Source organism: Cricetulus griseus, chromosome 4 (assembly GCF_003668045.3).
Source record: "Cricetulus griseus strain 17A/GY chromosome 4, alternate assembly CriGri-PICRH-1.0, whole genome shotgun sequence".
NCBI classification, from domain to species: Eukaryota; Metazoa; Chordata; class Mammalia; order Rodentia; family Cricetidae; genus Cricetulus; species Cricetulus griseus.
In genome coordinates, this window is record NC_048597.1 from 121579308 (window position 1) to 121602947 (window position 23640).

Genomic DNA, 23640 nt, shown 5'->3' on the forward strand with positions numbered 1-23640 from the left:
GTGAACCTTTTGATATAACTCATATTGCTTCTGGAAACGTGTATTTTAAAAGAATTGTGCAAGAAGATTCTGAAGGAAAAAATAGTAAGCATGTTCATCTATCTTCTTTCAAAAGTATACAAAATGATACCAATGAAATAAATATGTACACCCTGCATACATGACAGAGAATTTAAAGGTGTGGCAAAGCAAAACTTAAAATAAACTTTGGAAAATAAAGACAGATGGACCAGAATAAAAAAGCAAAAATGAGAGAAGGAACAATAAAATAAGCAGAATTCCAAACTGCTCAGATAAAGTAAGCAGCAACTGTCCCTGAAAGGAACAGGAGAGCTAAAGACACAAGCATGTCCAAAAGTTGTAAGATGCACTGAATGCTAGATCTCAACTGCATCCCTCCTCTAAATGAGGACTTTCAAACCAACCCAAAATTCAACACCACTAGCCAGCAATCCGCCAACTCTACCTAGCCCTGTTGACAACACCATATATACAAAACATGACACTTCCATATGGGAACAGTGAACACTACTCTCACTCTAAAAGGCACCTCAAAACTGAAGAGTGGTCATTACTTGGCCAATCTACACCTGAATACTTGGTCCTCACACCAGAAGTGGGGGAACACAAACCACATATTCTAGTGTCTATGATTGTATGTTGATTTCTCAAATCCAAGGACTGGGCATGCCAAGAAAGCTTCTTCACCAGAACCAAAGCAAATGAACACATGATTACAGGAGGAAGTACTGAGGGCCAGGAAGAAAAGTGAAATAAACATTACACCCTCAAGTGGACAGAGTGAATGTCAGAGAAAAAAAGGGAAACTGAAAGAGACTAATGGGGCAATGGAAATACAAACAGAACACTGCAGCAATGGGAAGACCTCTGGGAAACTAGAACATAGGGGCACAGGTGTGAAAGGTGGGTGGGTGCTCTGTATGCACTAAATGCCAAATCTCTGGACCAAGGGTCTTTCAATAGGAGAGCTTTCTCTATTTTGTATAAAGTGTCATAATTATTACCAGAACCCTGAAATTATCAAGATTAGTTTTAGCGTTCTAACAACAGAATAGAAGAGGTTTTGATCATGAAAATGAAGGAAGGCATTCATCCCACCATCCTTACAGGAGGAGAAGCTTCTCTTGGTTGAAGGCTGGCAGAGTCTCAGGGCTGTCCTAGTGTCTGCCCCATCAAAAGCTAGGGAGATCATTTATTCAGCTAAACATGACAGGAAAAGGAAAGCAGAGTCTTCACAAAAGTATATTTCCTTGCCTTAAAAGAAGCACAACATAAAAAATAATAATTTCAATTCTCTGACCCCCCACACACATTGGAGGACCTTGACCAGGGCTCCTTGCACCATCAGGCCCAACAAATCACCAGACACCCGGTGGCAGCCCCAAACCATCCAACACTACATTTGCCATCATTGGAGCCTTGACCCTGCCCACACCGGGACAGAAAGTCCAGAGGCCTGGGGGCACCCTCCTCACACCCCAAAACATTCAGCATTGCATCTTCCACCATGGGAGCCTTGGCCTTGCCCACACTGGGAGAGGAAGATCAACCACATAAGCCACAGGCCCCACCTATACCAAATGGGGGAAAAGAGACCCACTGAATCACAGGCCCCACCTGCACCCACTGGAGGAAGAGATGGGAAGACGACAGTATAAGAACACAGTCAACAACAGAAAGAGTAATATGACACCACCAGAGTCTAGGGGTTTTACACCAGCAAGACCTGAACATCTCAACGCAGATGAAGCAGAAGAGAATGACCTTAAAAACAGCTTTATGAAGACAACAGAGACCCTTAAAGGAAAAATGAGAAAATACCTTAAAGGAATGGAAGAAAAGACAAAAATGCAAGAAATCAACAAATCTCTTAAAGAAAGCAAGAAAAGCAAACAAAAAAGCAATCAAACAGGTGTAGGAATGAATTCAAAGAGTTGAAGACTTGAAAACTGAAATACAGACAATAAAGAAAACACAAACTGAGGGACTGCTGGAAATAGAAAAACTGGGTAAATGATCAGGAACTACAGATGCAAGCATAACCAACAGAATACAAGAGATGCAAGAGAGAATCTCAGGTGTTGAAGATATGATAGAGGAAATAGATTCATCAACCAAAAGAAATATTAAGTCCAACAAATCTTAATACAAAATATCCATGAAAGACTGGAAAACCATGAAAGACCAAACCTAAGAATAATAGGTATAGAAGAAGTCCAGCACATAGGCACAGAAAACATATTCAACAAAATCATACAAGAAAACTTCCCTAACCTAAAGAAAGACATGAAAATACAAGAAGCTTACAGAACACCAAATAGACTGGAGCAAAAAAAAAAAAAGTCCCCTCATCACATAATAATCAAACACCAAACATACAGAATAAAGAAAGAATATTAAGAGCAGCAAGGGGAAAACACTAAAAGACCACAGATGCCAACCCAGCAAAGATTTCTATAAAGATTACTATACCCAGCAAAGATTTCCATCACTATAGATGGAGAAAACAAGATAGTCTATGAAAAACTGGATTTAAACAATTCATACCCACAAATGCAGCCCTACAGAATGTACTGAAAGGAAAACTCCAACCCAAGGAAGTTAGCTACACTCACAAAAACAGGCAATACATAATCACACATTACCAAAAGCAAAACAAAAAAGGGGGGGTGGACACACATAATACCACCATAACCAACAAATCCAAAACTAACAAGAACCAACAATCAATGATCATTAATATCCCTTAATATCAATGGTCTTAATCCGCCTATGAAAAGACACAGGCTAACAGAATGCATACAAAGATAGAATCCATCCTGCTGCTGCATACAAGAAACACACCTCAATTTCAAAGACAGATATTACTCAGCAGAAAAAAACAAGGGAATATTGAAATTCACAGGCAAATGGATGGAACTAGAAAAAACTATCCTGAGTGAGGTAACTCAGTCACAAAAAGATAACTATGGTATGTACTCACTTATATATGATTTTTAGACATAGAGCAAAGGATCACTAGTCTACAATCCACACTGCCAGAGGAGCTAGGAAAAAAGGAGGACCCCAAGAGAAGATTGCATAGTCGCTCGAAGAAGGGGAGGGGAACAAGAACCCCTGAACAAAGTGGGAGCACAGGGCATGGGTGAAGAGGAAGGAAGTGGGAAGCGAAGAAGGGGAGGGGGAGGAGAACAAGAGGACTGAGACAGGGGAGGAATAGAGGAGGGCAAGAAAGGAGATGCCTTGATAGAGGGAGACAGTACAAGTATGGAAAAAAGTCTGGCACAGGAGAAATGTTAGGGGATCCACAGGGATGACCCCAACTAAGAATCCAAGCAGTGGTGGAGAAAATGCCATTGATGCTCTTTCCCTATAATGAGATTGGTGTCTACCTTGGTTACCATTCCTAGAGCCTTCATCCAATAGCCGTTCGAAGCAGAAACAGGCACCCACAGCTAAGCACTGAACCATACTACTGGAATTCAGTTGTGGAGAGGAAGGAGGAACGAGCAAAGGAGTCAAGACGGGGCTGGAGAGACCTGCAGAAGCAGTGGACCTGACCTAGTGAGAGCAGAGAGTCCCTAGTCATAAAGCTGGGGAAACAGCATTAGACAAAACCAAGCCCTCTGAATGTGGGTGCCAGCTAGGAGGCCAGGGCCCTCCCCCAAATGGTATGACAGACTTTGAAGGTCCCTGGTAGAGGGCCTCACTATCCCTGGGGAAGAGTTGGGGGATGGGCTGGGGGGTTTGGTGGGGAACATGGAGGATGAGAGGGCGAGGGAATGGAGGATGGATATGTAAATATGAGTGGTAAAGAATTTAAATTAAAAAAAATACAGGGAGCCATTATAGGTTTAAAGAGAAAACTGGCACTAGGGAAATGTCCAGAGATCTACAAGAATGACATCAACTAAGATTCTAAACAATAGTGGAAAGGCTACTTTAAATGCCCTTCCCCTATAATGAGATTGATGACTACCTTATATGCCATCATAGAACCTTCATGCAGTAGCTGGTGGAAGCAGAAGCAGAGACACACAGCTGGGGAAACCCACAGAAACAGATGACCTGAGCAAGTCGGAGCTCATGGACCCCAGTGTGACAGCTGGGGAACCAGCATAGGATAGAACCAGGCACCCTGAATGTGGGTGTCAGTTGGGAGGCCTGGGCAGTCTATGGGGCCTCTGGCAGTGGATCAGTATTTATCCACAGTGTACAAATGGGTTTTGGGAACGCATTCCCTAAGGAGGGATATTCTCTCAGCCTAGATACATGGGGAAGGCCTAGGTCCTGCCCCAAATGATATGACAGACTTTATTGATCCTCTGTGGGAGAACTCACCTTCCTGAGGAGTGCATGGGGGCAGAATGGGGGGATAGTGGGCAGGATATGAGGACGGGAGGGAGAGGGACCTGGGACTTGTATATAAGATTGTTTTAATTTAAATAATAATAATTTAAAATAATAATAATTTCAAAAGCACCATCCTGTCTAGAATTGAAATCTGTGAAATCGGCAGTTCATTTGCAAATGAATTCAAAGTACCAAAAACAGAAGGAGCAACTTCCTGGAAGAATAGAACAACCCCCAGAACCAAACTCCTCTGGGACTACCTGATTGTAGTGAAGCGTACTGCAGCTTCTTGAGTGATAGTTTCACAAATCTACAGCCCAGTATACGCCAATGTATGGTGACCGGTGCAAAAGGAACTACTGAAGGAATAACAATAAATCCCCAGAAGCAACAGGTGCACTGCTATATCCCACACCAAACTGTAAAACTCACAACCCAGATCCCGTTCCTAAAAACTTCCAAAGAGAAAAAACACATACAAAGCATGGGGGAACAAACAGCATAGCTTTTCAAAAATCAAAGCTGCAGAAATGGGGCTCTACTCTGCAAATGGGTTTCTGCACCAATAGAAGAGGGGTTGGTGTAGGGTGGCAGAGCTGGCCAAAGAAACCCATTCTGGCTCTGAACCCAGAGCCAGTGAAAGGAAAAAACCCTGGATCTGAAACCTGGGCCAGTGAAAGGAATGCTTTTATCCCTGAACCCAGATCCTAAGAAATATACCAACTCTGAAACCAGAGCCAAAGGAACATAATTTGCCTTAGAATCAGAGCCAGTGAAAGAAATATGCCCTGGTCCTAAAATTAGAGCCAAAAGGCTAAAAAAGACCAGTGAAAAAAACAGTTTGGCCCTGAAATCAGGGCCATCTCTGCCCAGACAAACTAAACTAACCAATCCCTGAGCAGGAAAACTAACCAATCCCTCAGCAGAAAAACTTCTCCGGGGAAAACTCTGCCCCTAAGAAGCCCCTCTGCCTGTTCAGTTGCTGGCTGTCCTCTCCCACCCTGGCAGAAGCAGCCACTCTCCTGGACTCCTCCTTCCCAGATAAATCTCTTTCTCAAGAGTCTTGGGTAAAGATCTTCATTCACCAGCACAAAACAGAAGAACCTAGCTGATATATTCCTTAGGGGCACTGAGCAAAGCTAATCAGAAAAGCAACACCTTTTTTTGCTGGAGCCAGAGGATACTGCTGCATTTCTGCAGGGGCTTCTTCTTTAGCAGAGTGTAGCAGAAGATGTAACATCTTGGGCCCAGAAAGAGACAGACTGCTCTGCTAGGAAATTCTGCTTAGGGGAACAGAGCAGACCACAACTGTAATGACTCTCTTTAGGAGGAAGTGGGATTGCTACATCCTGTGCAGAAACCATCATCCACTGCACCCCAGCTTCAGGTAGCCTGGTTATAAGTCAGAACCCCTTTCCCTCCAGGGCTGAGCTGTCCTATTGTGGCTCTAGCATACAGTGCTGTCCTATTGCAGCTCTACCCCTCCAGAGCTATCATTTTGTGGCTCTAGGTAGTCTGGCTTCTCAGTAAGTTGGGGTATCTTTGCAGCCCCAAAGCTATAACACTGACACTTGTTTACAGCTGGACTTCCATATGTCTGAAATTCCCTTAAGGTTCTGTTCAAACAGGCTACAAGTCCTCCCCTCTCATTTAACAGAAACCAAGGTGATGCTGAAACTCTATCACAACCACACAAAGGAATGAGTCCATCAAAATCACTACAAACAAGTCACTCTGATACTGAACATATCTGATAAAAGAATAAATATGTGAAGAACTCAAAATACTTTTTGTCTCATGTATATTTTCATAGGAAAGAACTAAAAGATATATCCTAGCAAAACAAGGAATTAAAAAAAAAGAATTCATAACAAAATGATGGAACAACAAAAAGAGACAGAGGAATTGCCCAGAACAATGACAACCAGAAGTCCTGAGAGCAGCTTTAAGGGGGACTTTAGAAGACTAATTCAAGAAGAATCACTAAAGAACAAAGAAAACCACGAGATCAGTGACTATGCTTCCGGGTTTGTGTTGAAAGATGGCAGAGGGATGGATGAAGCATGCTGTGTGTCTTGTTTACAAAGTCCAAGATTTGAGGCTCAGTCTCCAGTAAGTAAAAAGAAGGAGAACAAGACAAAGATGTACAAGACAAAAAATAAACTCATAAAATACATATCTCAACAAATGAAATATTTTCATTGTCAAAATATAAAAGAACATGATTTAATACAAAATTTTCATATAATTAATATTGAAAAAATTAAGTAATGATTTTTCTCTAGAATGGGTTTGTAGGTAATGTCAAAAGGTAATGACACTTTGAACAAACCTCTTAGTCTGCATTTAGAATTAGTAACAGTAGCAAGTAATATCTCCAAGCTCCAAAGTTAAGTAGTTGAGTATTCTTCCTATCTGCTCAGATACTGTTTAGGGAAATCTATCGTAAACATTGCACAGAACATCAATGTCAAAATAACATTACACAAGTCTACATGCTCAGCCACTCTTTTCCTACCCTGGCTCTTCTGAAGAAATGGCTGCCTATTCACACAGGAGAAGCCAGTGGCTTTTGGTGCCCATGCTTGAGTAGGCTGCTGTTTGAATCTGTTCAATTCTTACCTTGGGATTTCACTCACTCATCTGAAAGCTTACTTTGCCAGCTGCCCTTTTAAAGTAGAGGCAAAACAAACACCCAAAACCAAAATAAATACAAACACTCTAATACATGCGTCAAACTGATGGCAATGCAGGTCAGAGCATCTGTGCATTGTGCTATACTTACGACTCTAATCCTGACTGCTCTGTTTCCAGAGGCTGGATCCGCTCCAAGACATGGGAGTACTGTACATTGGCCTTAACCCAAGCAGCCAAAGGCGCAGCCGCAGTGCTGGCACGCTTAGCATTCTGAAAAAGTCATCACAAAGTACTCCATACCTGACTTAACATTAGATAAACATAAAATTAATGCTGACATTTTATCTAAGCATTCATTGAAAGAAAGAAGAATTTATGAACTCTACTTGCAGCTTAAAGTCAATATCTTTTAAGCACACTGGACCTTGCAGCAGGCACACGCACATGACTGCTCTGCCTCCTTTATAAAGAGGGCATGTGTCCTTTTCCTTCTACATTAATGAAAGCAATTATGAAAGCTATTACTGGTGTCAAAGAAGAGTTAACATTTAAATAAAGAATTTAATAGTATCAGAACCATTGAAGTTACACTTTATTGAAATTTGATACAAGTATAAGGAAACAGATGGCCATGACTCCAGAAGCACCCAGCAGAGGGAAAAAGCAACACTGCTAATGATGTGGGAAAAAAGAAAGAAAAGAGGATAAGCTGAGGGTAAACTCTAGATTCGAAGCCCATATAGGGCAGCAAAGTTGAAGCTTTGTTTTGCCTTAATTTTTGCTTTTAGATCATCTAGACAATGGTAATAACAGAGCATCCCACAGTGAAGAGCCTAAAAAAAGCATAAAAAACAAACTACCTTTGGATCGAAAGAGGCTTTGTTTTTGAAGAGAAGCTCCTCCACACTCTCTCGTATCTCCTTCGGGATGTTCCGTGCATCAAAAGTTGCAATATCTTCTCTCACGCCCCTTTTTGCAAGGAAGCTAGGAAGAAGACACAATAATTCAAATATGGCCAACTAAAAACTGTTCTTTCTGAATAAACATGGTAGGACAGTACTTAAAGCTAATTAATTAACAATAATAGGATATGAAGATTTGTGGGGAAGAGCTAATAACTATCGTGTTTTAAAAATGACTCCTTATCATTAGTGTGGATCTCAACAGCACAAACCCCAACACTAATGTTCTGGGGGAAACTTGGAGCTATGTAGCCCCATGCCTTGTTAATTCTCAGTCCTTTCTAGCTTCTGTCTGTATTATTCTAACTCCTCACTCCTTCCTGAGTCTCTCTCTTACCTTCCTTTGTCTTCACCATCCTCTGTTTTCTCTCTTTCCCCCTTTTCTCTAAACCATCAACAAAGTACAAGACTATCAGAACAGTGATTACAATGTCTTCATCAGTAACTGTAGTGAAATCGTGATGCTTTTCTATGTAAGGGTTAAATAAATTATTAAATGTGATGGCAAGATTCTTGGGCATTCCTCTCTTCCTTGGTTAACACTGTGAATAGTCACTTGCAGAGAGAAGATATTTAGATTTTTAGATGATCACACATATTTTGAAATTTCAAGGTATCCTGTGTACTATATACTTAGATAGAGTAGTTTCAGAAATAATAAAGAAAATATTAAGAATGGTCCATAAAAAGTCTGATAGGCAGCCATTATGCCAACCACAGCAAGTAGACCAACCCAAGACAGGTACCAGAGTACAGCAGTAACTGCCACAGCTGCAGAAGAGGTGGAGGCAATGTGACTGTAACAGAAGCATTCACTATGTCTAGGGAGGGGATAACATCTGCTGACATCTGCTGTTCAGGAAGCTGAGCCCCATTTCAGGAAGGCAAAAGCACAGATCTAAGAGGTGCTGTACTAGAGATAAGTCTTCTAATGGAAAGGAAACAATAGGCAGTACTGGAGATAATTTGGGTTAGCTCTGTAGATGAAGAATATGGATGTCACTTGGGAAAGAACTTGTCTGCTTTTCATGACCAAGTTCAGTTTCCACTGTGAAACATGCCCTCACAGTTGGATGCTCACTATGGGTGCCCTCACTGTAGGATGTCCTGAGGTGGGCTGCTCTTACTATGGGGTGCTATCACAGTAGACTGTCTTTGTGAGGGACATCCTCACTATGGGATGCTTTCACAGTGGACAGTTTTTATGGAGGACATAATCACTATAGGATGCTATCACAGTGGACTGTCTTTATAGGGGACATCCTCACTATGGGATGCTATCACAGTGGACTGCCTTTATGGGGGACACACTCACTATGGGATGCTATCACAGTGGACTGTCTTTATGGAGGACATACTCACTATGGGATGCTATCACAGTGGACTGTCTTTATGGGGGTCATCCTTACTATGGGATCCTATCTCAGTGACTGTCTTTATGGTGGGGCATCCTCTTGGTGGGACACTATCACAGTGAGAACACTCACTTCCTAAGAAAAAGTGTTGAGAACAGGATGGACATGTGAACACTATGCTCTTCAAAAGTAAGAATATGAAACCTCTTACTAATAAATATTGGGATACATGATGAAAGGAGTGAGACCTGGAAAAATAATGTGACCATGAAACACTGTCAGAACAATCTGTCTCTTTCGCAAGAGACAAAGTCTTGGGAAAGGGATGTCCTGACTCAGGGAATAAAGAAAGACCTAGAAGATCAAATCAAGTCTGGTTTTAGATTAGGAAAAATCAACTCTAAACAGGGATCCTTAGCTCTAAGATAACGAAATACAGAGCCAGACAGATGTTAATTTAAAATTTTCTAGCGGTGATTAGAGACAAGTTACTTAACTTGTTCAGACTGAATTTCTGTAAAAATGGAATGAGAACATTCACGTCACATAGTCATTATTGTTTGTCAAAAATGGGAAAATGAGCATCAGATATAACAGTGGGGGCTGGAGAGATGGCTCAGTGGTTAAGAATCCTGGCTATTCTTTTAGGTCCTGAGTTCAATTCCCAGCAACCACATGGTGGCTCACCACCATCTATAATGAGATCTGGTGCCCACTTCTGGCCTGCAGACAAGACACTGCAAACATAATAGATAGATAGATAGATAGATAGATAGATAGATAGATAGATAGATCTTGTAAAAAAAAAAAAAAGAATTGACAGTGAGTAGAATTCTGGCTAGGAACACTCCTAATAATGAGGTGCAGAGCCTCTGGAAAAGTTTTTTGGCAGAAATCTAGTTAAGTCCATTGATGTAGGCTGGAGAAGTCCAGGGACGCTGGGGGCAGCTTAGAGGATGCCTCATGAGACTACAAACACTAATAAATGGTCAGAAGCTTGTGTACATCTTCTTCCCTGCTGGAGATGCTGTGTATGGCTACCTGTAAAGGTCACAGTTGGTGGAAGTAGAAGCAGACACCCATAACTAATCACCGATCTGAACTGGAACCCAGATGCAGAGAAGGACCAGTGAAGAGCACAGGGGTCTAGACCAGGCTGGTGAAACACAAGGAAACAGCTGACCTGAACATCTGGGAACTCTTGCGCTCCAGTCTGATAGCTGGAATACCAGCATAGGACTGATCCAGACCCCAGGAACATGGGTTTCTGTGAGGAAACCTCAGAAATCTATGGGACCTCCTGTAGAAGCCCAGTATTTATACCTAGCATAGGTGTGGATTTTGAGAGCCCATTCCATATACAGGAATACTCCCTGAGCCAAGATACATGGGGGTGGGCATAGGCCCTATCCCAAAGGATACGATAGACTCTGATGACACCCTATGGAAGGCTTCACCATCCAGGGGGAGCAGAAAAGATGTGTGACAGATAAGGTTTTAGTTGGGGGGGGTAGGGGAGGACGGGTGGGAGAAGGGAACTGGGATTGTCATGTAAAACAATCCTGTTTCTAATTCAAATAAAAAAAGTTGGAAAAAAAAAAAAAGAAAACACACACACACAAAAAAGGTCACAGTTTAGTCAAAATGGCAGATACAATTTTAAGGTATCCCAGAATTCAGGTTATCACGGACTGCTTTGTGATCAAAAAAACTGTGAGCAAAAAGCAGAGCAGAAAGAGTTTAAAATCCTGCAGTTTCTCAAAAAAATAGAATAAGGCTGGAGCCAATAAATAACAATAATGATATAATAATGCCATAAATAATAATCAGCAGCCAGCTGAAGGGATTTGGGGCTATTAGAAAACAACAACAAACAAAACAGCGCATTGCCCTGGGACAAGGCAGATAAAGTTTGTTATGATCTCAAGCATCAGCAGACCAAAGGTTGTAAAGGCTTGATCTCATCTCAGATGCTGCTGTGGGCAGAGAGCTCTGTGGTACCTTGCTCTCACGCAGCTCCCTGTGACAAGTGTTTCCCTGAGATCAGTTACAGAGGGACTCAGAGGCATCAGCAGACATCATCTGAGGAGGCCCAGCTAATGCTTAATGGAAACCTGGCATTGTCCATGTGATTGCAGGGTTTGAAGGCATCCAGCATGCAAGAATTATGGGGTAACTGGATTTCAAAGAAAGTGCTGGAAGCTATGGAATTTATAGCAAGCCCTGAGAGGGTAATGAGTGAAACTAAAGATAAAGTGGAGAACTAAAGAAGTTAGAGGTAGCAGAAACATGGAAAAATGCAGACAAAAAGTCATCCCCAAAGTGGCCATGTAGGCTGAACGTAGCACAGGGCTGCCCAAACCCTTTGTAACTTACACAACAAACACAAATCCCAGATGCTATGCATGGAGCTGGGGAATTTAATGTTTGTCATACTGCCTACAGACTTGCTTTGGTCCCAATTCCTTCTGTGTAAGGAATTATACTGTGTCACTGTGTGTTCATCGTATACAGCCTGCTTTTTAATCCTATTAGAGCTAATAGCTAAAAGATTGCCTAGATTCTCAGGAGAAACTCTGGACTTCTGATCAATGTCACAACCATGAAATCTAAGGGTCTCATGTAGATGGACAGAGCATACTTTATGATGGAATGCCGTTCAGGGACCAAGAGGGTAGAATACTATGGCTTAGGAAATGTGTTTGGGTGCCAAGCTGACAAAAGGTGTTGAAACTTGCGATGGTTAGTCTTGACTATCCATCTGAGAGGATGGAGAGGTGACTGGGAGGTTAAAGCACAGCCCTGGCACCTCCACAGAGAGCTGCTGGGCAGCACAATCCAATGTGCAGAGCACCAGACAGAATGAAAGGACACATCACCTAAAGCAAATATCTTGTCTGCTTACTGGTTCTAGCAATGTGAGCTGCTCTACCCTTCCCTGCCATGAAAATACCACTATAACTGTGACCCAAAACTATATGTCTATAGGCAGATAGCGTTCATTGGTGGAAAAAAAGACATTTTGTACAAATTAAAAATAACTTACCTTTTCATGCTTACCCATGATGTATCAAAGATCCCCATCAACCTCAAAACTCCTTCAAGAATGTCTCGGATTACATCTGGTGGCATGCGCAGTGAGCGGATTTCTGAGAGAGACTCTGGTCTAATGTTTCCAACAGCTAGCTTAGCTTCATTGACTAGAGGCTAAGAGACAGACACATCAGAAACTGCCAATGTATGTGCTTTTAAAGATCAGTAACATTTTACAGATCACATAATACATATTGGCATTTTAGTGTAATGGCGATAGGTACTAACCGTCTTCTTCTTTTAAACACACAAAAGAAAACAATGTCCATACTAATCAAGTAAAACAATCTTGCCACCATGACTGCACCTTCCTAATTTAGCAAACCTAATTTGCTTTGAAATACTTTTCCATTTTTCAGAGGGATTTGTATTGTAAGAAAAGTCTAGTCACTTAGTCAAGTCTGGAGAAACAGATTTAACAAACAGCCTGTCTTGATTCACCCCAGCAGGCTCTCCTGCTAACTTCTACTTCCACGTCTAATATGTCAGACACAGACCACACTAGCAACAGTGCTATGAAATAAACTGAGCCACAATAACACTGAAGCTCAAATATGTGAAAGGAATATTCACATTTAGTTATAATATGTATTTTTAACTTACTTGTACTTCTTTTAATTCATCATCAATTTTACTTTTTCTTTCTTCAATTTTAACAACTTCTTCTGCTATTTTCTGTTTTAGTCTTTCAAGTTCTGTCTTTTGCTCACTAGCATCCTGCAGGAATAGTTAATCGACATTACAATCACTTATAATGTACTCAGTGTTCAAAACATGACAAAAAATCATTAACCTTTCTTAAAATAATGTTGCCTAAGTTTTTATATTAAGTTTTGGTCAGTAGCATGATGAAGGCATTTTCTCAATTGAGGGTCCTCTTTCCAGATAACTCTAGCTTGTTCGAGCTGACAAAAACGAATAAACCAAGCAGGACAATTCGAAAGTATATTTGAGAAATAGATAAAAACAGAATGATAGCACAGAGGTCTAGTATGATTTATAAGTTGTCTTCAAATATTATCTCTATTTTTACCACCATCAACAAAACAGAAACAAGGAATAGGAAAATCACTAAATTCATTCTCAAGCCTGCCTTATTCTGCACCTTCAAAACCAGGTTGAAAGGGCAGATTTCACACATAACGGGCAGCTCAAAGGAGATTCAGCTGCAGAACACAAGGCGGGTGGGCAGCTTCACAGCCCTCTGAGGCTGGAGGTAAAAATGACACACTGGGCAGAGCATACATGACACCCAGGCAAAGGAAGAACTGACGAGCTTCCTTGGAATAAACTCAACAGAAGAAAGGTGATGCTTAGGTAATATAACTAAATTGAACATATCATCAAAGTCTAAATGTGATTTTAAAAGGTATTTCATGAATCTTGAAAGTATTAAACAAAGGAAATGTCAAAGTCTGAAGGAGAGCTTAAGCTAAAGGAGATATCTACTTACCAAGGAGAATGTAGACAACATCAGTTGCATACAGGTCTACACTGATTTAATATACAAATAACTAATTTACGTGAGCATGAGGCACCTGGAGGTGGCACCATCAGTGTGAGCAATATGGGAAGTAGCATGCATGTCCTCTAAAGCTCAATGTGAGCCAGTATGAATGACCAATCCCTTTCAATCTAAGTTAAAAATCTTATTTTTTGCACCAACTGACAAGCAACTATAGATGTCCTCCAGTTGTTTATCAACTGGCACCAGACCCTCCCCAAACATCACCTGCATGGACACAGTGATCTCCTGAAGGGCAGCATCGGCTTCGTCCTGCTTCATTCGAAGCAATATGCTCTGCTCACCGGCCTTTCTGTTCAACTCATCCACGAGAGCTTTGGCTTCATTTAGTTTAGACACACCAGCCTACATCAATACAACATTGATTGGATATATATATATGTATGTATGTATGTATGTATGTATGTATGTATATATATACACATATACATATATGTATATATATGTGTGTGTGTGTGTGTGTGTGTGTGTGTGTGTGTGTGTGTGTGTGTGTGTGTGTGTGTGAATTCTATATACATACAGGAAAGTCCTTCATGAAACAATCAAATAAAGAAGGGGACCTTTTTTTTTCTTAGTGCTAATTAGAATGTTTTATTAAGTGTCATATCCATTAAGATGAAATAAAATACTTGGCAGAAATGTAATGGAAAACACACTTTAAATTGGTAGTTCTCAACCTGTGGGTTGTGACCCCCTTGGGGGCTCACATATCAGATATTTACACTGCTATTCATAACAGTAGCAAAATTACAGTTATGAAGTAGCAATGAAAGAATTGTATGGCTGGGGTCAGCATAGCATGAGGAGCTGTATTAAGGATTCATAGCATTAGGAAAGTTGAGAGGCACTGCTTTAAAGCCTGACAGTGATGCTGAACAGAACAACATAATATTCCATAATCTAATTAGTGGACTGAATCTCCTTTTTTCATTTGTATGTGACAGAAGTAAAAGGAAGAGTCAGTGCATCGTTCAGTCTGTAGCCAGAGGGGTCTTTCTTATAGCAGGCTGGCTGTGTTTACCTCACACACAGTGCTGGTGGACATCACTAAAAGTATGCCCTGCTCTGCATGGCCATTTGACCTGGAGTGGCCATTATGGTCCTCTATCCTTCTCCAAAGTCTCTAATCTAACGGAATATCTTCCGTTAAGCAAACTTGCTTTCTGTCCTCTATCAGATTTAGAGACAGTCAAGGAGAAAGGAGAATTTAAACAATATTTTCTGAACACCTAAACAGAATATAGGTATCACACAGAATCTCTCTCTCTCTCTCTCTCTCTCTCTCTCTCTCTCTCTCTCTCTCTCTCTCTCTCTCTCTCTCTCACACACACACACACACACACACACACACACCTCTGACTCAATGAAGGAACAATTCCACAAGTTTAAATAATTTACCCAAAGCACCATTAAGAAATAAATCAGGACATCAACCCTCCCCACATCATCTTTAGTTACTGGCTTCACAGCCTCTTAGTTCCCCACTTTAGCTAACGCACTAAGACACTACTGTGGAAGACACTACATACTTTGGTTACAGGATAATGAGACATCAACCTTGAACTGACTCTGTCCTGGTGGCTGGCTCTAACACTGCAGGAAGGTGCTATGCAGTCTGCTCGGGGGAGAAAAGTCAGTAGTGGTCTTATTCAGCACTGGACCTTAGAAGCCACACTACAGAACTGTCAGGTGAGAAGCGCTGACTGGTACAATAATGCAAGACTGGATTTGAGGCCTACTCCACAGGATTAAATTGATGAAGGGCACTGCAACCATAGTCAAACCCATGGCTATGGAAGTCATGGGGCCCAGGGGAGAGCCTAGTGATATTGTTTTCCTACCAAAGGTCACATTGTCAAATTCCCTTCTTGTGTTTGTAGGGTAAAAAGGGCCAAGGAAAAACACCCCTAACCCTGACTTGACCCCAAGACTAGGGCTTGAAATCCAACCAATCCCTGAACTTGTCCCAGAGTCAGGCTGTAGAATCCCATCAATCCCTAAGGTTGCCCCAGATCAGGATACAAAACCCCACCAATGCCCGCCCACACAGCAAGAAGCCCTAGATAAGCTCTGTGCCCTGTGCAGCTTGCTGCAGCCTCACACCTTTGAGGCAGCTCCCCTCCCAGATGTTCCTCCCAATAAGTTTCAGTGAGGTTTGTTTGTTTGAGTGGAGTCCAGTTGCAGCAGAACTGAAACAATTTCCCTGAGGAAACTTTCCCCTACTGGAAAGAGTTTTACACTTCACTGGACCTGAGCAGAACTCTTAACACTTTTGCTGGGGAAACCCTGCCCCACCAGTTGTTACATTTCCATTGGGAAAAACCTTTCCCTAGAGCAGAGCTGTGGCATGTACAGTGGCTTTGTGGTATTCTTTGGCTCCCAACTGCCAGGTACCTTTCCATCTGAGCTCCAATGCTCATGGTGTTGGTACCTATCTTGGGCAGAGAAGCTGCTTGTGGTGTTAGGTAATAGTTAATGCAGATGGACATTAATGTTTCAAAGTCAGAGAGAGACTGTTAGTGTTCAGCCATAGATGGGCAGCTATACCAAGCCCAGCTAGAAGACTCAGAACACAAAGGAAGAGGGAAAGAAAGTAAAAGACCAGAGGCTGGAGAGGAGTGCCGTGAAATGCTCTCCTCCAGACATGACACAGCTATTGCACATATGAAATCAGAGCAGCTCTGGTTACCTGACCAAGGTCTTGTGGAAGATAAAGCCAGTTAAAAATTCTAGCAAGGTAGGGGAGGGGACCCTAAGGAGTTCCACTCCTTATTGAAGAGCTATTGGTAACTGATGGCTGCAAGCAGTCATTCTTTTTGAGAGTGTGGACACTGGTAGGCTCCCACATGACCCCACAGCCATATACACATAGGCAGCACCAAATGGACTCAATGGGTTAAGTAAGAAAGAAAAGAAATTATAAGGGAAGATTTAGATAACTGGGTCATAAATTAAGTTGGATCCTATCATATTACCCTACCAGAGAGAAGGTAGAACCTTGGAAAATACTCTCCGGAAAGTAAAAGCTGTGTGTGGGTGGAGGAGTGTACAAAGTGCATAGTACATAGTGCTCTGGACTGAACCCAGCACCCTGTCTATGATCAGCAAATGCTCCACCCCACAAGCTGGCATTTTAAAACCACATGTAAGTTGAGCCTCCATATTTAGAATAATACCCAAAGAAAACTGGTCAGAATGTACAGTTGCTATGGAATACAACTTTATACTGTGTGAAGATATGTCACTCAGATTGGTTTAATAAAAAGCTGAATGGCCAATCGCTAGGCAGGATTTTCAGAGCAGAGAAGAAGCTGGGAAGAAGAAGAGCGGATTCACCAGGAGAGGCAGTGAAAGCAGGCCATGTAGGAGATGAGGTAACAAGCCACAAGCCACATGGCAGGATGTAAATTAACAGCCATCAATTTAAGTTGTAAGAGCTAGTTGAAACAAGCCTAAGCAATCAGCTGAGGTTTCATAATTAATAGAAAGTCTCTGTGTGATTGTTTGGGAGCTGGCTGGTGGGACAGAGAAAGACTCACTACAAGTGCCATCCAAAGTAGGAGCACATGTTTACATGTAAGACCTGAGAAAGGTTTTAAAAAGGTTTGAAACACACAAAAACAGTTTCTTATGCAGGCCAGCCGATGTAGAGTAACTCATCTCCTAGCCACTGTATGCGGGCTTAAGTCACCAGTGTGCAATGAGCCAAGCTGTGCTGTGGTTTAAGATTTTGTTCATGTTGACAGAAGTTGTTACAGACACGCAATAAAGTAGGTTGAAACAGAAAAAAAAAAAAAAAAAAAAACCTCTAGAGAGGTTACAGGGTGTTTAACAAAGTGCAAACGCTTAAGAAAATAAAAGGATATAGAGCCAAGTAAATAAATAAATAAATAGTTTAAAAATAGAGTAAAGTCTTTAAAGAAAGAATAAAGTAATAATAATAAAAAAGAAAAAGCCATGTAAGAGATGGAAAATACACAGGGAGTCTGGATCCTGTATGACTTTTGTTTTGATTGCTGATGAGTAAACAATAGCTGCTGAGAGACACTGGATTATAAAAATTACTAAATTAAACCAACCTACATATTTTTAAAATGTCTTAACTTCAAAATGGAAGTCAAAAAATGTTATATTGGGGAAGATGTTATGCTTTTGTTTCCATAAAAATCGAAAGACTGTGAATTCATTCAAGATCGATAGAGATCAGATTTGATTGGGGAAAACACCCTGAAAATACTGGCCATAGACATAAAGAAATAAACCTAACAAACTACAAGACAGGTGACATATTTTTTACTTGTTGAAACAGAAAACAAAACAAAAAAATCATCTTTGGCTGGGTTGTGTACAATGCACAGCCTATACTTGTGTTAGTGCAGATAAGTATGTTAAATTTGAAAGTTTATGTGTTTTCAGATCAAGGGGACCAGACACCAATGAAAATGGGTGGCCTAGGTGATCCAGCCTCTCAGAATATCTGTTTCAGTTCCTCAGAGTTTTGCATCCAGAGCAGTTTCAAGGCTGCTGACTAAGTTGGTCCAGCCTCACAGACTATTCTAGCCAGGACTTGACCATTATCCTAATTTCTTCAGGGTCTCTCCAAAATTCCAGCAACCCCGACAGCAGGAAGCAGCCTAGAGAAACAATACCCACATTCCCAAGAAGTGGGGTGGGTGTGTTTTGGTCGTTCAATATGCTATGAATGTGCTATGAATGTCTGTCATAATTTAGGGTGGTTGGTTACAAATCTTCACTGGTCATGGTCAGGGAGAAAAGTAAACAAAAGAGACAGATTCAGCAATCTCTTTCTGAAGGGAAAAAGAGAGACATTGTATATAGAAATGATGACATAAAAAGGTGGATTGTTACATCTATTTTTGAACAACCACTAGTCTCAAATATTTTAAATTGGCATGGATTTTGGTACACTGACACAAATTTAAGTTATTTTTGTTATACTGTATTATATGTTTGTGTTTCTTGTTTAAGGTATTGTACCTATGCAGCTTCTCTATAAATGAAATGTAAAGTTCTAGTCCTTGAAAGCTATTTAGGATAATAAAAAAAAAATACAGATTAGTAGTTAGTCATCTATAACAATCAAACTTATCGTCATAAAACGATGATAGGTATCAAAGAACCTCCATATGCAGTTTGCTTTCTTTGTGGCAAAAGCTAGCCCTTGCCTTAGCTGCTAACAGTATGCTGTCAAACTGGATAAGTAAGACACAAAAGAAAGTGAGTGCCAAACTTTGCCAAGACAGGGTAGGACAGTCCTTCAAAAATTCCTGCTTCACAGGAAAGTCTGTCAGATATTCTAACCCAATAGGACAAAGATTGATGCCCCAACACTACAGAGAAACATTGGGGTGACTGTCCAGGCAGCGGATGTCTCTGTTGTTTTGGAAGTGGTTTGCACTGCACTTCCTGTTTACTCAGGTAATACTATATCCTTCTGGGGTCTTTGATAGAGCTGAAGATGAGAGAGTAATAGTTATAGTTTTTCTTAGTTATGATAGAAGGCAAATTAAGTACAGAGCTTTGGACTCATCAAGAGAGAATAAATAATGGGGTATTTTTCCAAATATGCCAAATACAAATAGATTGAACACTACAAATATAATTCTTACCTGAAAATTGTTTTTATTACCTATAGCTTTATTATGTTAGAGTTAAAAACTTTCCTTGTTATTAAGACAAAAAGGGGGAAATGTCATGGAATATTCCTTTACACTGTGTGAAGATAAGTCACTCAGACTGATTTAATATAAAAGCTGAACAGCCAATGGCTAAGTAGGATTTTTGGAACAGAGAGGACTCTGGGAAGAAGCACAGAGTTGCCAGAAGGAGGCAAAGGAAGCAGGTTATGCAGGAGATGAGGTAACAAGACACGAACCATGTGGCAGCATGTAAATTAATAGACATGGGTTAATTTAAGTTGTAAGAGCTAGTTAGAAACAAGCCTAAGCTATCAGCTGAGCTTTAAAAATTAATAAGAAGTCTCTGTGTGATTGTTTGGGAGCTGGCTGGCGGGACAGAGAAAGACTCACTACAGAAGTGGCATGAGTAAAAACATTATTTTATAATATAATACAATTTCAGTTTCATAATGTCAAATAGTAATCTCTCCAATAATATTAACAAAAGCACATTTTACATTTCCTTTGTTTTCTTTCTTTTTTCTGGTCTCCTAAGACAAAGATTTACTAATTAGCCCAGGCTAGCCCAATCCTCCTGTGTCAGTCTTACAAGTACTTGGATAACAAGCTGGGATTATGCCCAGTTAAATAATGGTTTCTCAATTTCTAAAATGTTTTCATGTAAAAAAGACCCTCTGGGAGGCAGAGGCAGGCAGATCTCTGTGATCTCGAGGACAGCCTGGTCTACAGAGCAAGTGCCAGGATAGGCTCCAAAGCTACACAGAGAAACCCTGTCTGGAAAAACCAAAAGAAGACCCTCAAGGGCAGCACTATACCAGTGAAAAATTAAATGTTATCCCTTAAAAGTGAAATAAGTATTAATGAAGAAAAACACCTTAGTATAAATCTAGTGGGAAACACTGTATGGAAGTATAATTGTTTCTGGAGGGTTTATTATGCCTTATTTACTTATGCTAAATAGATGTCACATGCAGCATAGCATTGTGGTCCACAGAGTCATTCCCAATAGGCAGTAACTCCATATAATAACTGAAAATTAAAACTGAAATCTTCAAGATTACCAATACTATACCTGTAAATGACTTTGTCTTTTCAGTAATTCCTTTTTCTTGCTGCTGCTGATGGCAGAATACACATGCAGAAAGGTCATGTACCTGCTCGGGGTGGCCCCATATGCTTTACAAGACTCGTGGATTAATAAGAATGATTTTAGAAAGTCAGGATCAACTAGAAAACACAGGAAGCAAGTTATTTGTAAGTATGATGCGTTAAAAATTATATCAAATATCTGGGTGTTGGTGGCGCTTGCCTTTAATCCCAGCACTCGGGAGGCAGAGGCAGGTAGATCTCTGTGAATTCAAGGCCAGCCTGGTCTCCAGATCGAGTGCCAGGATAGGCTCCAAAGCTACACAGAGAAACCCTGTCTCAAAAAACAAAAAAAAATAAATAAAAATAAAATACATCAAATAATCTTACTTACATCTCAGATACCCCATTCTGTATAGTTATAAACATAAAACCTTAAAAACATAAAAGCTATGCTGCTGAAGGATCTGAACTCTATGATGACAGTGGGCTCTATCTTTCTGCTGTTATTCATTCCTCCCATGCAGTGCTATTGCTGTAAAATCACTCTACTGGTTATCATAACATTATAAATTAATTATAACTATATTATGCATGTAATCAAAAAGTCAATATAGTAAGAGCTACTTGAAATAGAAAAGGGATTCTAAACCAAATAAAATCTACTCATTTGATAGAGAAGAAGAGAATACTTCAAATGTATTTCAATCTATCTGTGATCAAATACATACTCCCTGTCACTGACTACATTCCTCCCTGCAGTCAAACTTCTAATTACTTCTTAAGCAAGAAGCCAGTGAGACACTCTTGACTCCTCCTTTCTTGTATGTCACAACCATCACACATTCAAGCCTTGTGGCAACTACTTCCCAATACCCTCCAAGTCCATCCTTTTCTGTCTACCTTACCTCTTCCTGGGTTTGTCTGCCCCACATCATAGAAGTACATGTCAAAAGTGTTCTAGTTACCTTCCATTTTCCCCAATAGCTGGAGAAAAAAGTGGGGTGGGGTGGAGGTGGGGAGACAGACCTAGAGATCCTAAAAGGAAATCCTAATCACATTGCCACCAAAATCTCCCAGAAGCTCCAGATCACTCACTAAGCAGACTGCAAGCTCAGTACAATATGCTAACTGTTCATTACTGGCCCCGCCCACCCCTTTCCACTTCACTGAAACTGATCCAACCTCTGTTCCAGATCTTTCCTCCACTTGTTTCCAGTTCCATAGAAATGCACGCCTGTGCTGCTTGTCCATCTGTCTTCGGATCACACACTGAGCAGGGTGCCTCTTCCAGACTGGCTCTTTAGAGCCTGTCTGCTTCTACAGTACTTGCCATGCCAACACTGCACTTTCCAACACCCTTTAGAGGAACTGCTACCACCGCTTTCCTTCCTACATCAGAATTTAATGTCTATGCCCAGCACAATTCTTGTTTTCACTAGGCCACTAGCTCCTTCAGTCAACAGCCCTGTATCTAGCATAAAACAAGCTCAATAAAATGTTTCATGGTTAGATGCTTGTGTCAAAAACAAATATGACTATGATATAAAAATTGCTTATTCAATGTTAATGTGGAATAATATTACAATTGAGAGACTATACCTTCTGTACTCACACTATATCACAAAACTTTTCTGAACTTAAATGAAGTTATATAACACATCTGCAGATCAAAATCAAAACAATATAATCAGGACTTCAACTTAGTAGGTCAGAAAAATAATTGTGTCTGTGAAAGGTAGGGAATGGAGCGTGTGCGTGAATTCACAGGGGCTCACGTGTACATGAAAGCCCACATGCACACGGGGCTAAAGAACAACTTCAAGACTCGTCTCAGCCACTCAGCCAGGTGGCCTGAGTATCCAGCGCAGGGATCTTCCTGCCTCTGCCTTCCTCACAGGGGTTATAAGCAAGGGCCAATACCAGCACTTCCGTGAGTCCTCAGTGAAACTGGAGCCTCATGCATGCATGCAAGCAGGGTACTGAGACATCTCCCCAGACCCTAGGAAAAGTAATTTTTGAATTTCTAACATATACATACTCTTTTAGCTCCTACATGACATAAATTTAACTTAAAAATGAAAAGAGCTTCAAATTTTAATATGCACAAGAAACCTGACGGTTAACAGTTCACTGTGGAATATCCCTTTACACTGGGTACAGATGTGTCACTGTAATTGGTTTAATAAAGAGCTGAATGAGCAATAGCTAGACAGGAAGAGATTAGGTGAGATTTCTGGGGATAGAGAGGACTTAAGAATGGAAGAAAGGCAGGGTCACTAGCCAGATGCAGAGAAAGTAACATGTTCAGTATGGAGAAATGAGTTAAGGAGCCACATGACAGAAGATTAAAAGAAATGGATTAACTCAATAAGCTAGTCTCCAAACAATCCAATTAAAAAGTGGGTTACAGAACTAAATAGACAATTCTCAATAGAGGAATTAAAATGGCTGAAAGACACATAAGAAAGTGTTCAACATCCTTAGCCATCAGGGAAATGCAAATCAAAACAACTCTGAGATACCATCTTACTCCTGTCAGAATGGCCAAAATCAAAAACACTGACAGTTCATGTTGGAGAGGATGTGGAGAAAGGGGAACACTCCTCCACTGCTGGTGGAAGTGCCAACTAGTACAGCCACTTTGGAAATCAGTACCGGCGACTCCTCAAAAAAATGGGAATCAGTCTACCACAAGATCCAGCAATTCCACTCTTAGGCATATACCCAAAAGAAGCACATTCACACAACAAGCACATATGTTCAATGATGTTCATAGCAGCACTATTTGTAATAGCCAGAAACTGGAAGCAGCCTAGATGCCCCTCAACCGAAGAATGGATAGAAAAAATGTGGTACATTTACGCAATGGAGTACTACTCAGCAGAAAAAAACAATGGAATCTTGAAATTTGCAGGAAAATGGATGGATCTAGAAGAAACCATTCT

General features: G+C 40.8%; 1 protein-coding gene across 4 annotated transcripts in view; it reads right to left on the reverse strand.

Moving 5' to 3' along the window:
- Positions 1-23640, reverse strand: part of Dync2h1 (dynein cytoplasmic 2 heavy chain 1) — a 204859-nt gene that overhangs the window by 92211 nt on the left and 89008 nt on the right. For all 4 annotated transcript variants that reach the window (XM_027415175.2, XM_027415174.2, XM_027415173.2 and 1 more), the window contains 6 exons: positions 20679-20833; positions 14154-14291; positions 13025-13138; positions 12375-12535; positions 7872-7995; positions 7160-7281 (listed from right to left, as the gene is read on the reverse strand). In XM_027415175.2, the coding sequence (XP_027270976.1) occupies positions 7160-7281; positions 7872-7995; positions 12375-12535; positions 13025-13138; positions 14154-14291; positions 20679-20833 (814 nt within the window). The remainder of the gene's footprint in view (positions 1-7159; positions 7282-7871; positions 7996-12374; positions 12536-13024; positions 13139-14153; positions 14292-20678; positions 20834-23640) is intronic.